We start from the raw sequence: 15,758 nt of genomic DNA, 5'->3' as shown, positions 1-15,758 counted from the left end.
TGCAAGTATAAACACACACACACACACACACACACACACACACACACACACACACACACACACACACACACACACACACACACACACACACAAATACTGCATGTTGATACAAGGCATCACAACAATTATGCTAGAAGATAATTGGTAACTGTAGTTCCAAAGATAAACAACAGCTCGCCTTTAATGGTGTCCTGTTGCACGAGGCATTGACTGAACAACTGTGAAATGCAGTGGGTAATCTTGCATATATCATTTGTGAAGTAGGAAAACAGATCATGTATGGAATTTGTCATAAAGGTCTCTGAAATACTGAGTATTAGGACACACACACACACACACACACACACACACACACACACACACACACACACACACACATACATACATAAATACATACATACATATATATATATATATATATATATATATATATATATATATCTATATATATATAGATAGATATATATATCCCATTGGATCCCAGGGGTGCTGGGCGAGGCATGGCACTAGGTGGGTACTAAGCGTACCGCCCTCCGCCTATCGGCTCATAGTCGCGAAGCTCATAGGTCCCTGCCTGGGGGCTCCGTGCTTTATATAGACTTGAAATATTCCAGTTCTGTCCAGTATTCCGGACACTGGGCTCCAATGGGATATATGCTATATATACAGAATAAATAAATATATATATATGTTAGACCATTATCAGAACTTTTTGATCACACCTTGTAGCTCAATGTAGAGTATGTGCATGTTTGTGCGTGAGAGAGAGAGAGAGAGAGAGAGAGAGAGAGAGAGAGAGAGAGAGAGAGAGAGAGAGAGAGAGAGAGAGAGAGAGAGAGAGAGAGATAAGCCCTAGACACACGTAAGCAGCTCAGCACATGAATTAGTCAACAAGTGCACTAGGCTTGAGAGGAATGAAGGCACAAATTACGTGAGCCCAAACTCACTAACAGACACGATCAGTTCCCTCTCGTTTCTTAAACATTTTTTGTCTGAATGTCTGTCTCTGTCTCTGTCTGTCTGTTTGTCTTCGTGTGTGTGTGTGTGTGTGTGTGTGTGTGTCTGTCTCTCTCTCTCTCTCTCTCTCTCTCTTGCCGAGAGAGCAAGATTCAGTCCTCTCCTTTCCCTGCCTTTCCTGTAATACAAATCTTGGGGGAAACTTATCGTGTTAAGGATTTGTTTTAGTAGGAGTGACAGGAAGTGGTGTGTGCAAAAGCCTTCCATGTCCCTTGTTCCTCCTACAAAAAGAAATCTGTGTTTGGAGAGTGAAATGTTGAAATGTTCGCAAAGTTTACTTCTGATTCTGGCGCCTCAGAAACGCTGGGCATCATCCATCTTGTATCACAGCCAAAAGGTTCTATCAGTTTCGTCTATAATCCTTGAAATTATCCGATTACTAGCCTATAAAAATATCAGTGTGTATCAGTATTCAGAATATGCTGCTGCTTAGTCCTTTCCCTGCGATTGGTACACGTAGATATTTTACTCAGGCTAACGGTCTATTTTTTTTTTTTATTCAGCTGAGAAAAATTCTAGCAGTCAGAGCCTTCAAAACCCATCTTGAGTAATGTTTCACTGCTTGTACGGGATCTAGGGGTCATATTTAGGCTAATACCATACGATTGTTTAGCTGAAAGAAATCCTAGCTGATAGGGTTACAGTTCGCACAGGGTAACACACACACACACACACACACACACACACACACACACACACACACAATAGTAATAACAATAATATCAACCATAACAGCATCCGAATTTTGGCGCCGGAAAATGTCGGGAAGCGACCAATAAATCTCTGTCTTAGATGATATTTCATTTCATTTCGAATGGTAATATTTACACTCCTGCCTCAGCGATGCCTTGTGTAATCGTAAACGTGTAGAATTATATATCGCTACCATTTTGCCACCTATAACTTAGCTATGCAACGTCACAAGCTTGTATAGGACAACTTTCATCCCATTCCTGGCCACATGTTCCTTCCTGCCGTCAGAGGGAGGCCAGGGACTGTAGTTATGAATGTATCTAGTTTTTCTTTTCCTTCCTGGAAACCATTCTTCCAGCCTCCTCGGTGGAGATCACATACATTTTTATAGGATTTGGAAATTCTAGCATTTGTAGGCTTTGGTATCTGATGGCTGCCCTTTAGGCTGTTCTATCTTTTGTAGCATTCCATTATCTTGATGTCTTTACATTAAGTCCTCACTGTAAGTTTTTTTTCCTCTACCCCCTTACCATTTTGCCTCAGCATTCATATCTATTATTCTCTGTCACAGTTAGCCTCTTCCATTCTCTCCATACTCCAAATCACGTCATTAATATACTTTGAACCAAATCGTTTCCTCAGTGCTGTTCCATCCAACCTGTCTTTCAGGAAGTCATTGATTCACCTCAGTTCAATTCACTTCAACCTAACAAACTCTAACTGGACATGTTTTGCTGCTATACAGCATCCCACTTCTCAGACAGGCACCATACCCTTTCCCTCTTCGTGCTAAGTAAGGGTTCTCTCACCGTCAGGTGAAATAGCAGTTCTCTAAACTCCTTCCAGACACTTCTTATTCTGACAGTAGAACTAGCCTCGGCAAAAAAGTACCAATCAACATATGCCCCAAATATCAGAATACTTTCATACACTGCAGAGAAACACCATTTAAGTTTACACCATCCCTCCTAACGGCATTTACATGATTCACTTTGTAGTGTTCATATCATTCTGCAATCTGCTCTGCACACCACTGCGCCTATCGTGCACCTGTCTGTTACGGCCAGTGTGCAGAACTGAGTAACTACCAACACCCTTCCTGCACACACCACAAGGCCATTCTCTACTGCACACCATTGGCCAGCCAGCAGATCCTCTCACCATTACCCTGATTTTACCGTCCATCAGTTCATTCCAAATATCTACACATTTTTTTTTTTTTTTTTTTAGAGAGAATCCTGCAGCAACATCGGCATCATTCCTCATAAGGTGCTTTTTTGTCCCATCACAAGCGTAGGGCCCCAGGGCTAGGCTACTCAGTCTCGACATTTTAAAACGAGGGTGGCCGGTTTCACAAGCCTCTTAGCGGCACTGTGTGATCAGTAGCCTAAACGCCAGCCAACCTTCGGGTATAACTTATTACAGGCTCCACGTGGTTGCGACACATTAACCCACTAAACCACCAGGCGTCATCTGGTTGTATGTAAATGGCTAGTCGCTAAGTGTAGTCTCAAAGGCAGAAATATTTGTAATGAGTGAACACACTATATAATCATGATATATTTTTTTTTTCTTCTTCTTCTTCTTCCCTCTCTCTCTCTCTCTCTCTCTTACACCTGTAATCCCGGGCACGAATTCACAAACAGAGGTACGACCAGTCACCTACTGTAACTAAGATTTTTTTTTGCAGGAAGAACAAGGAAAGTGCGAAATAAGGGCAAGGGAAGTGCGGATCGTAGAACCTCCCCTTCTGACACTCACAGTTATTTGTTTTAACGACCTGTATGCAGTCGAAAGGTTAACCAGCTGAAAAAATAAAAGTCCATTTGTTCCTCCTGCAGTAAAAACTCTTAATTACGACAAGGAATTAATCTGAAATACTGTCAGTCCTGGATACGCCTTTATCAGTAAGGTGTTGGAGGGTGGAGTTAACGCGTCCATAACCCTGTGCTCTTTGCTAAAACCACCCCTCTAAACTTCCCGATTTTTGTACCGCATAATTTAACTTATTATAGAAAACGATTCTCCAATCTATATGTAAATTTGTGTGGCTCCCATTAACTGGCTAACATTTTGCGTTAGATGCTGCTCAGTAGTTATAATGGGTTATTTTGATACAGTTAAAAATAGCATGACAGGCTTAAAAATAATGAGAATGGAGTTAAGTGGGCGGAGCAAGATGGAGTCTGAACTGCCTCAATGCCTCTCCGGATATGGAAGGAGGAGAGAGAGAGAGGAAGAGGAAAGAAGGGGAGAGACGGAGAGAGATAAGCCTTGTTATTGGTGAGAGAAGCCGTAGAGTTTAGAGGAAGGGAGGGAGGGAGGGAGGGAGGTGAAAGAGAAATCGGGGTAGTGAGAGAGTGGGAGGGAGGTGTGAAGATTAATCAAAGATTCTATAGAAGTGGACACGCTGTGGCGACTGTGATGAACGGTGTGGGATGGTGGTAGTAGTGGTGATGGTGGTAGTTGTAGTGGTGGAGGCTGTAGTTTTGTTGATATTTGTGGCAGTGTGAGTAATGACGGCAGTTGTAGTGGCAGTTGTATTTGTAGCTGGTGTGGTAGCTGTTCTGCGATGGCCGAAGTAATAATTGTGGTGGTAATTGTGGCAATAGTGGTAGTTATGGGGGAGGTGCTATTTGTGGTGGTAGATATATTTGTTGTTGTGGTGGTGATTGTACTAGTGATTGTTGTGGTGGTGGGTGATGCAGTGGCGGTGCAGACTGAAATAATCGAGGTGGTGGTTGGGACGGTACTTGTGCTGTCTGTAATCATCACCACCACCATCCTCAGCCGCCACTACCACTATCATCACAACTACCACCATCACTACCCCAACTATCCCCCCCATTACATCTTCCACCACCACCCATATACCACCACCGCCACCACCTTCACGACTACCACCACCACCACCATCACTAGAACTACGACCACCTCCACCACCATCACCACAACTACAATCACCACCACCACCGCCCCAACTACTACTACCGCTGGCACCACAACTACAATCACCACCACCACCGCCCCAACTACTACTACCGCTGGCACCACAACTACCACTGTAATATATCACCACGACTACAACTATCGCCACCACAATAATACTTCCATCACAACTACAAGTATTACTACCACACAGCTACCATCATCATTACCCCAACATAACCACCATCACACCACAACTGTCGCCATCATCACCACTCTCATCACAACCCTTGCCACTACCACAGCTGACACCATAAAGCTACTACGGCTACTACCATTACCACATTCACCATCACCACCAAAACTGCCATCACCACAACCACATTTATCATCACAACCACACTTACCCCCCCAACCACAACTACCACCACAACCACAGCTACCACCACTACGTTAACTACAACCACACCTACCACCGCCCCATCAAAACTAGCACAACTACCATAATTACCTACTACCACAGCCGCCAGCACCTCATTAAACTGGAGAGACTACCAGAATTATAAGGTTTCTCTCTCAGTCATTTCTTCCTCTCTCCCTCCCTCTAATCTCAAAGTTCCCTCTCCCCTCCCATCTCTCTCTCTCTCTCTCTCTCTGGAACTATCAGTCTTGTCTTCTCAGTCTCCTAAACCCGTCGATGTCATCTATCTCGATTTCCAAAACGCGTTCGATAAAGTTCCCCATGAAAAAGTTCTCAAGACACTTCAAATCCATAGTTTGAATGGGAATGTGCTAAAATGGACTGATAACTGGCTCAAGGAATGTAACTAAGAGTTGTAATTAACGAGGAGTCAGGCCAGGCGAATGTTACCAGTGCAGTGCAGCAAGGATTCAGTTCGCTCATTCTGTTTCGAATCTAAATCACTGATGTTGAGGATGGCACCTAACAAACGAAGAAGTGATGAATTCTTGATAATCTGTTCATCTGGGCTCAAACATGGGAAATGGATTTTAATACTGTACCGATAAGTTACAGTACGAAATACTGGGAGCGAAATTGAAGGCTATGACTACTCAGTGAATAATGCTCGAGAATATAAACCGAGAAATATTTAAGAATAATTGTTACAGCGATTTAAAACAGTCTACAGTGCATAGAAACAGTATACTCGTAGATATCTAACAAGTTATTTGGATCAATAGGTACCGTAAAGGACTCGTATTAAAATCGGAGAATACACTCTCAATGTGTAGTTCCTTAGTGCACTCACATCTCTAGTAGTGTGTTCAGTTTTGATCACCATATTTCGAAAAAAAAAGGAGACTCTGGAGACAGTGTAATAAAGGGTGACAAAAATGAGACCCCGATTGAGTAACAAATCATGCGAGTAAAGTATAGACGTGCTATATATCTTTAACATGTCAAAATCTCAGACTACAAAGAGGTCTGGTTCATTTGTATAAGATTTTTAGAGGCTATTATGACAGCAGTCGATAAATACTTCATATTAAACCGGCTGAATTAAACACGAGGTAATAGTTTCAATTATTGGCTAGCGTTTCCTGTTAGATAATGCAAAGCATCTTTTCTTTAACAGAATTGGAACTTCGATGCATAATGCCTGACTATGTGGTAGACTGTGATAAAGTGGCAACATTTAAAAGTAGTCTGGCTAGGCATCAAACTTCTAACGCCCAGCTAAGCACGCTCTTTGCCAAACAAATACAATAAATTTTATCCTTTATACCATATCAGGGAGAATAGGCAACAGCTGAACATCGTCAAGCAGTTACTTGAACTTTTCCCTTGCAGAACCCATTTGTGCCTGAGACTCCTGTGTGAAGGTTTGTGTTGGAAGGGTGCTAAGCGTACCACCCTCCGCCTATCGATTTATAGTCGCGAAACTCACAGGCCCTTACCCCGGGGTCCCCCCCTTTATCAGTTTTTGAAAATACCCACCACCGTTCTATATTTAGGACGCTAGGCACAAATAGGTTAACCCATTTCTATAGTTTTCCATTTATTCTTTCCTCTGATATTTCCAGGAGTATACTGCACGGTTGTCCTCACTTTGTTCTGCCGGCCTCGGTTAGCGGGATTAATGGGTGAGGATCTTGCTTTAAAACCCATACCTTCAACTTACAAATTATTTTCGCGTTCCCTGTAACAAACAACCTCGAAAGGGCATTAGTTCCGGCCATACCACGTTGAGTACACCGCTTCCCGTCCGATCAGCGAAGTTAAGCAACGTTGGGTCTGGTTAGTACTTGGATGGGTGACCGCCTGGGAACACCAGATGCTGTTCGCATCCCTATGTGTCAAGTGGGGTTGGTGGAGGATTAGTGCCCCTCCCTGTAAAACAATTAACCCTAAGCCATTGGCCACCCCGTTTGGGATACATGGCGTCTGGCAATGAATGAATGAAAATATTTATTTTGCGCTGTACTTTTTTGTACCTTTTACATCTCTCTCTCTCTCTCTCTCTCTCTCTCTCTCTCTCTCTCTCTCTCTCTCTCACACACACACACACACACACACACACACACACACACACACACACACCGCTCACTGGTGCAGTGGTAACGTTCTCGCTTGCCAACTGGTGGACGGGAGTTCGCGCCTCGCTCAGGTTGCGAAAAGTTTCACTGACGAAGTGGGTGGTTACTGTCCCCCTTGAGCAAGGGGACGGGTGTGTGCGTGTGTGAAGGTCACAGCCTTGCCCTTAGATCGGACTATATGAGCTCTCAGCTCCCTTCCGGGAGGGTAAAAGCTGACGATCACGACCATCAAGTGATCCTAACCGACCCGGTGACCCGGTGAGTTACACACACGCACGCACACGCGCACACGCACAAGCACAAGCGCGCGCGTACACACACACACAGACACACACAAACACACACACACACACACACACACACACAACACACACAACCTAGGCTACTTTAACTTAAACTAATGTATCGTAGGTGGAATTAATGATACAAATATGAACAAATCACTAATAGGCTACTACAGCGTAACTTAGGCAGCGTCCGTACCAAATGCTTGTTGACACAAGCGGTTGCGGGAGAGAGTTCCATCACTGTAACCCATCCAGGGCAGTTGCGGACCAGAACTGCTACGGATGACAGTGAAGCAGAACCACCTCCCGCGCCAGCATTTAATGTGGAAGCGACGTTTGCCAAGCTTCTCTCTCTCTCTCTCTCTCTCTCTCTGGTGGTGTAATAAAGCCTTTGTCATGTTAATCTAGTACTAATGGAGAATGCGTGTCTGTAATGAAGGTAGTGATCGTACAAGTGGGACTGTTCTGCCGCCTTTATGTGTGTCAGAGCAGATATATCATCGATGTGAATCAACAAGGTTACAGTGTATGAAGGGACATACTACCATTGTCTGTCAATGTGCATTTGTATGTGTTTTTGCTTTCCTTTTTGCCCAACGGCGAAAATGACCTCTGTTGTTGCGCTTCCATGATCAATTTATTTAATTAATGGTAGGCTACCACTCTCCCTCACATGGTGGGAACAACTCCTGTACTTGTATATTATTGCAGTTAACGTCAGCCCATTATATTCAACTGAACGTGAGTCACAGGAGCCATGGGTGGTAATACTGACACGTTGGGTGACCACTTCTCAGCTGATTCAAATTATCTGACGGTACCAAGAAAACAGCAGCCAACACGTATATTGTTGTCCACGTTGATGGAGTTTCCCGAGACTGTTTTAATCCTGGACATCGATAATCCACTCTCAGGATGAATACAGTCGCCTGTTGGTGGCGAGAATGAAATAGACTTCTGGCCTCGATAGAGTGATAATGAACCAAAGGCTCTGTTGTAAGTGATTTTGGAGATTTCGTAGCACCTCTTCCTTGCCGATTTATTAGCTTTAATATACTTTTGCATCAGTAGCATATAAGAGAATATTAAGATTTAATGTCCACAGTAAATCGCTAAGGAAGAGGTGTTACAAAATATCCAGAACCATGTAGAATACGAATCTGTGAACCATTCTACCTCCCCATTCCCCCCGCCCACCACAGTACTGCGGCCCCCCTCCTGCCCTCCGCGTGTGTGGCGTGGACGAGCCAGCATACACGGCCGCCTACCTCTTCCACAAGTCCACCTTCAGCCTGACGGGGGAGCGCCACCTCCTGCACTGCCTCTGCCCACCGCCACGCCGACACCTGCGATCCGACACGCTGCAGGAAGAAGTGCTCGAGGACACAGAACTGGTCATGGCTACTGTGCACACCTGTCAGGCAGTGAGTAGCACGGGTTGAAATGTTTCGTTGGTGTGGGTGGTTTGCTACACTTAACACGACTATGCTGTATTCTGCCGTACATCACATTGCCACACCTCACGCACACGTACACATCTCATACTGCCATGCCTCATGCACACGTACTCATCTCACACTGCCACACCTCATGCACACGTACACATCTCACTCTGCCACATCTGTCAGGCTGTGAGTAAAAGGGGTTGGGATATTTTGTAAGAGTGGATGTTTTGCTACAGATTAAACTAGCATGCCTCATACATCCATGCCACAGTGCCACACTTCACAATGGCATACATCACACCTCTAGAGGAGTAGACTGTAGCACCAGTCGAGGAGGGCAGTACTCCCAAGGTGGATGGAAAGCTGATGACAGGGAGAGCTGGAGCTCCCGTTTCATCAGCCCTCGGGACTAGGTCCCGACCATCCCCCTTTGCTGAACTTTTTCAGTGTCTCAGTAACACAGAGAGTAGACCAGCATGCTCTCCAATAAAAGTTTCTCCAACCATCAACATCAAACTACATGCACAGTACACACCACACTTCCTTTTCAAAATTTTCATAATGGCGTCGAATAACATAGCCTCGGAGTCCCCAGGGGGGGGGAACCATAAATGCCCCCACCTTCAGCCCCTCTCCCGGTGACGACTCAAGGTGCCTGGAACCACTGTCTGACTCTCTTCTTCTTCATTTCTGCAACATTCGTGGCCTTTCCTCCAACTTTCGCTCTGTTGAGCACCACCTCTCCTTCTCTAAACCTCACCTTCTTTTCCTAACTGAGACTCAGCTGTCTGAGGCAACTGACAGCAAACCCTTTTCTGTATCCTCCTACTTTCTCTATACTCATTTCAAAGCCAAAGGTGGCTGTTGTGTATATATACTCAACAACTTATCTTGCTCTCGTGTTCCTGCACTCGATTCTTCTGAATTCTTTACACTCTGGCTTCGGCTTTCCTGTCATTCTCTGACTAGATATATCTGTGCTGTTTACTTATCCCCTAATTCTACTGACTATCAAAAATTCTTTGACTATCTTACTTCTACGATGGAACACATTCTATTCATCTCTCGTTTCTCTGAAATCTCCATTCTTGGAGATTTCAATGTTCACCACCACCTTTGGCTCTCCTCTCCTTTCACTGATCCACCTGGTGAACAAGCCTACAGCTTTTCTATCCTTAATGACCTAGGGTAGCTTGTACAGCACCCTACCCGTATCCCTGACTGCCTTGGAGAGAGCTCCAACATACTTGATCTCTTCCTTACAACTAATCCTTCTGCTTACACTGTTAATCTTTTCTCTCCGTTGGGCTCCTCCGATCATAACCTTATCACCTTAACCTGTCCTATCGCTCCAGTACGGCCTGCGGACCCTCCAAAAAAACGTCGTCTCTGGCACTTTGGAGCTGCGGATTGGGAAGCCCTCAGGCAGTACTTCTTTGATTTTCCCTGGAATGATTATTGCTTTCATGGCCGGGAGCCATCTGGGTGTGCCTTGTGCATTACGGAGGTTAGTCTCTCGGGCATGGAAGCATACATTCCTTTCTCATATCCTTTGACTAACACAAGAAAGCCTTGGTTTAATCACGCTAGTTCTAATGCTGTCCGCAACAAGGAGAGGGCCTATAAAAGGTACCGGAGCCAACCCACCCCTGAATCACATCTTTTAAACATTTCTGCCCGGAATCGTGCTAAGTCTGTTCTTCGCTCTGCTAAAAATAATTTCATCCGTACAAAATGCTCTCAACTCTCCAACTCGAACTCTTCCCGCTCCTTCTGGCACCTTGCCAAAAACCTTTCTAACAACTTTACCTCATCATCCTTCCCTCCTCTTTTTTTACTCTGATGGCTCTGTAGCTATTTCTTCTACTGATAAAGCAGATCTCTTCGCTCAGACTTTCTCCTCCAATTCCACCTTAGACGATTCCGGTGTTGTTCCTCCATCACTTCTCCCCTCAGACTTCCTCATGGCTAACATTAAAATTTCTTCAGCTGATGTATTTTCTGCCATTGCTGGCCTCAGTACTAATAAGGCATATGGGCCTGATGGAGTCCATCCTGTTGTCCTCAAGAACTGTGCTTCTGTGCTTACACCCTGCCTAGGCAAACTCTTTCGCCTTTGTCTGTCATCTTGTACCTTTCCTTCTTGCTGGAAGTTTGCTCTCATTCAGCCAGTCCCAAAGAAGGGTGACCACTCCCAACCCTCTAACTATCGCCCAATTGCTTTAACATCCTGTATCTCAAAAGTTTTTGAGTCTATTCTTAATAGAAAAATTTTAAAGCATCTTTCCTATCACAACCTTCTTTCTGATCGTCAGTATGGGTTCAGTCAGGGACGCTCCACTGGCGACCTTCTCACCTACCTTTCAGACTCCTGGTCATCCTCCTTTCGGGACTTTGGCGAAAGCTTTGCCATTGCACTTGACATCTCAAAGGCTTTCGATCGAGTCTGGCATAAATCTTTAATTTCCAAACTGCCCTCTTACGGTTTCTATCCTTCTTTCTATGCCTTCATCTATAGCTTTCTTTCTGGTCGTTCTATAGCCGCTGTTGTAGACGGCTATCGTTCATCTCCTAGATCTATTAACAGTGGTGTTCCTCAGGGCTCTGTCCTATCACCAACTCTCATCCTTTTATTCATCAATGACGTTCTAAGCTGTACATTCAAACGCTGATGACTCCACCCTTCACCTTTCCATTCGATTCCCACAACGTCCATCTCAGCAGTTACTTCAACAGGCAAGGGATGAGGCTATGGCACATCTAATGTCTGACTTGGCTCGTATCTCTGACTGGGGTAAAAATAATCTGGTTGTTTTTAATGCATCAAAGACTCAGTTTTTGCACCTATCAACCCGACAAAATCTTCCACAGGTATACCCACTTATGTTTAATAATACTCAACTTAATCCTGCATCATCCTTGAACATGCTTGGGGTTTCATTTGCTCGGGACTTGTCTTGGAAAGATCATATTACATCTCTTGTACAATCTGCTTCCATGCGATTGGGTGTGCTAAGCCGACGCCGTTCCTTCTTTGCCCCTGCACAATTGTTGACTCTATACAGGGGTTTTATCCTCCCCTGTGTGGAGTACAACTTTCATGTGTGGGGAGGCTCCCCACATACAGCTCTTCTTAATAGGGTGGAGTCAAAGGCTTTTCGTCTCATTAACTCTCCCCCTCTTTCTGACTCCCTTCAACCTCTGTCTCTTCGCCGCAGTGTTGCATCTTTATCTCTTTTCTATCGCTACTTCAATGGTCACTGTTCCTCTGAACTGTCTGCATGCATTCCTACACTTTTACAACGGGCGCGTAGCACCCGTCTAGCAGCAAACTCTCACCCCTTTTCTGTCCAACTCTCTAATGCAAGAGTTAACCGTTACTTCCAGTCCTTCATTTATGCAACAGGTCAACTCTGGAACTGGCTCCCTCTGTCTGTATTTCCTGCTTCCTATGATCTCCAGTCTTTCAAACGCAGTGTGTCCAGGCATCTCGAAATGAATGAATCTTGAATTTGGCTCTCTCTTGTATTTTGTTTTTCTCTTGGAAGGAACAGTTTGGCGGGCTCATGGCCTTTGGTTCCTTCTTCTTCACATAAAAAAAGAAAGAACACTACCGCACCTCACTGCCATACCCCTGACTGACACAGTTATCATACATTTCACACTGATACATTACACTTTTGCCATATCTCACACCGCGCCACATGACACACATTTCCTCTGCCCATCACCATACCGGCATCTGCCATCCAACACACTACAAAGGGGAAGTGCTCGAAGACACAGAATTGATCATTGCTGTTATGCACACCTGTCACACCGTGAGTACAAAGGTACGATGATTTGTTGATGTGACTGACTTGTGACACCTACCCCACCCCCCCATACACACATTGCAGTTTGGCATTGGCGTGCCTCACACTGCCATATCACACACTGTCATGTTACACTGTCATACATCACGCTGCTATGCCACACGCTACGAGACCACACAGTGCTGCATCACACACTGCCAATCCTCATTTTGTCATACCACACATCATTGCACTACACACTGCCTCATCCCAGTGTCACGCTGCCCACTGCCACACGTGACTCTGGCCACATTGCGCTCTGTTAAAATACACTTTACTACATCACACACTGCCACACCTCATACTGCCACAACACACACTACTACTTTTCACAATGCCACACCACACACTGCTGCACCACACATTGGCGCACTACATTCTACCACAGAACACAGTGCACTAACACACATAATCACAATGCATGCTGTCACACTTCACTCTGTCACGCTGCATATAACCGCGGTACACACTCCACACCACACTCTGCCACACTTACATTACCACACTACACAAGTCTGGACATACATGGACACACCACACACTGCCGTATCACACACTGCCATACCTCCCATTGCCAACACCACTCAGGGCCACACCTGTCGTACGTCACCTTGTCACACTGCACACTACCACACTACACACTGCCACATTACACAATATCACAAAGCATCCTGCTACACCTCACACTGGTCCACTGTCCACTACTACATCAGACACTGCCGCACCTCACACTGCCACAGCTCACACGGCTACCGCAACACTGCACTACCACAGCACAACTGCCACACCAAACACTGCAACACCACACACTGCCATACTTCACACCGTCACACCACCTCTTGCCACACGACACACTGCCTCACTACACTCTGCCTCACAACACACTGCCACACCTCACATTGCCACACCTCACATTGCCACACCACACACTGCCACAAAAACACTGCCACACCACACCCTGCAACACTACGCACTGGCAGACTACACACTATCATACCTCTCACTGCCACACCACAGACTGCCACACCACACGTTGCCACACCATATACTGCCACACGACACACTGCCAAACCACACATTGCCACACCACACACTGCCACACCACACACTGCCACACCGCACATTGCCACATCGCACACTGGCACACCATATACTGCCACACCTCACATTGCCACACCACACAACGTCAAATCACACATTGCCACACCAAACCACACTGCCACACCACACACCAAACCATACTGCCACACCACACACCAAACCATACTGCCACACCACACACCAAACCATACTGCCACACCACACACCAAACCATACTGCCACACCACACACCAAACCATACTGCCACACCACACACCAAACCACACTGCCACACCACACACCAACCACACTGCCACACCACACACCAAACCACATTGCCACACCACACACCAACCACACTGCCACACCACACACCAAACCACATTGCCACACCACACACCAACCACACTGCCACACCACACACCAAACCACACTGCCACACCACACACCAAACCACACTGCCACACCACACACCTAACCATACTGCCACACCACACACCAAACCACACTGCCACACCACACACCAAACCACATTGCCACGTCACTCCCTGTCACACCATATACACACTACACATGTGAAGTGGACAAACTTGTGGGCTGAGAACTGTGAACCTGAGTTTAATCAAAGTTGTCGCAAGCAGCAGTTCTGGGGTACAAATTCGATGTCACCATGTACACTACACTTTCCTATGGCCCCACCGACACGTCATGAAAATAACATAACACGGAACTGCCGCGCTAAGCTGTAAAATGCCTGTGCTCGATAACCGTTGTGGACTGAGCATGTTGTTCATGGAATATTTTTGTCTGGAATACCCTCATCTATAATTTACAGAAGTTTTTATCGTTCCTTCCTGGACATTCCTTATATATCCAACATGTAGCTCTGTACTAAACATTGCTAGGGTGGATTTTCTGCAACGAAAACATTGATGAGTTTGGTCTCTTCGTGTTGTCTCTTTCCTCTCACTTTCTCCCTTCCTTTCTCCCGCTCGTTTACCATGTTATGGAACTTATCCAGTTCTCCTCCACAGCTGCCGGCGTGCATGGAGAGAGGGCCGTGCAAGAAAGCTCGTGAGATCTGTATATGTAACAATCTCTCTTTCACTTCCTCCCACAGCTATCGGCATCCATGAGGGCTCGTAAGATCTGAATAAGATGTAATACTCTCTCTTTTCCTCCACAATTGCTGGGATGCGTAGAGGCTGTGTGGCGCAGGAAGACCGGCAAGACATGTATGATATATAACACTGTCTTTCCGTCCACAGCTGCCGGCGTGCGTGGAAGGTATGCCGTGCAAGGAGGTGAGTGTGGGTGCGGGCGGCACGGCTCTTGTGCACCAGAAGTGTCGCTGCCCTGCCCACGCCTCCTGCCCCACCCTCACGCCCGCACCCACGCCCCACTCCAACACATACCCGCGTGGGGCAGCATACTCCGTGCACTGCCTCCCTCAGTATTAGTGTCCCATACTCCCAGCCCCAAGCCCAGTTCCACATAATCCTTTTCCCATGCCAAAGTCCAGGTCCAATACCATGCCTAATCCTATCCAATCCTCCTCCCTCGCCCAAATCTAAGCCCAGTACCGTTTAGTCTCTACTAATCTCTATCCTGTCCAAGCCCAACCCAGTCCTGCCTAAGCCACACTGAGTCATATTCAAGCCCTGTCTGTGCCCCGTACTATTCTGCTTAAGCCCAACCCGGTTCTGCCTAAGCCACAGTCTGTCATGTCTGAACCCCGTCTGTGGCCTGACCAATCCTTTTAAAAGCTAAACCCAGCCCTAAACTTCACCCCATTTTATTTAATCCTCGTGTAGGCTCCTCCTATCCTATCTAAGCCCTGCCCAGTTCTGTCCAAGCCACACCTAATTCAGTCCAAACTCCACCCAATCCACCCA

At 45.9% G+C, this 15,758-nt stretch overlaps 1 protein-coding gene and 1 non-coding gene across 2 annotated transcripts in view; both read left to right on the top strand.

The window, feature by feature from the left end:
- The window catches only part of LOC145404955 (U-scoloptoxin(11)-Ssd2a-like), a 58,745-nt gene extending 43,418 nt beyond the window's left edge, over positions 1 to 15,327 (top strand). The window contains exons 5-6 of the mRNA XM_080276460.1: positions 8,687 to 8,908; positions 15,132 to 15,327. Coding sequence (XP_080132586.1) covers positions 8,687 to 8,908; positions 15,132 to 15,323 — 414 coding nt within the window. The 3' untranslated portion in view covers positions 15,324 to 15,327. The remainder of the gene's footprint in view (positions 1 to 8,686; positions 8,909 to 15,131) is intronic.
- On the top strand, positions 6,829 to 6,944 carry LOC145405206 (5S ribosomal RNA). Its single transcript, XR_013898306.1, has one exon. It is a non-coding gene; the product is annotated as a 5S ribosomal RNA (ribosomal RNA).
- Positions 15,328 to 15,758: the final 431 nt, after the last annotated feature.

Source organism: Coenobita brevimanus, chromosome 65 (assembly GCF_032717465.1).
Source record: "Coenobita brevimanus isolate Jiangsu-jjx chromosome 65, ASM3271746v2, whole genome shotgun sequence".
Lineage (NCBI taxonomy): Eukaryota > Metazoa > Arthropoda > Malacostraca > Decapoda > Coenobitidae > Coenobita > Coenobita brevimanus.
This window is presented reverse-complemented; position numbering and strand designations above follow the sequence as displayed.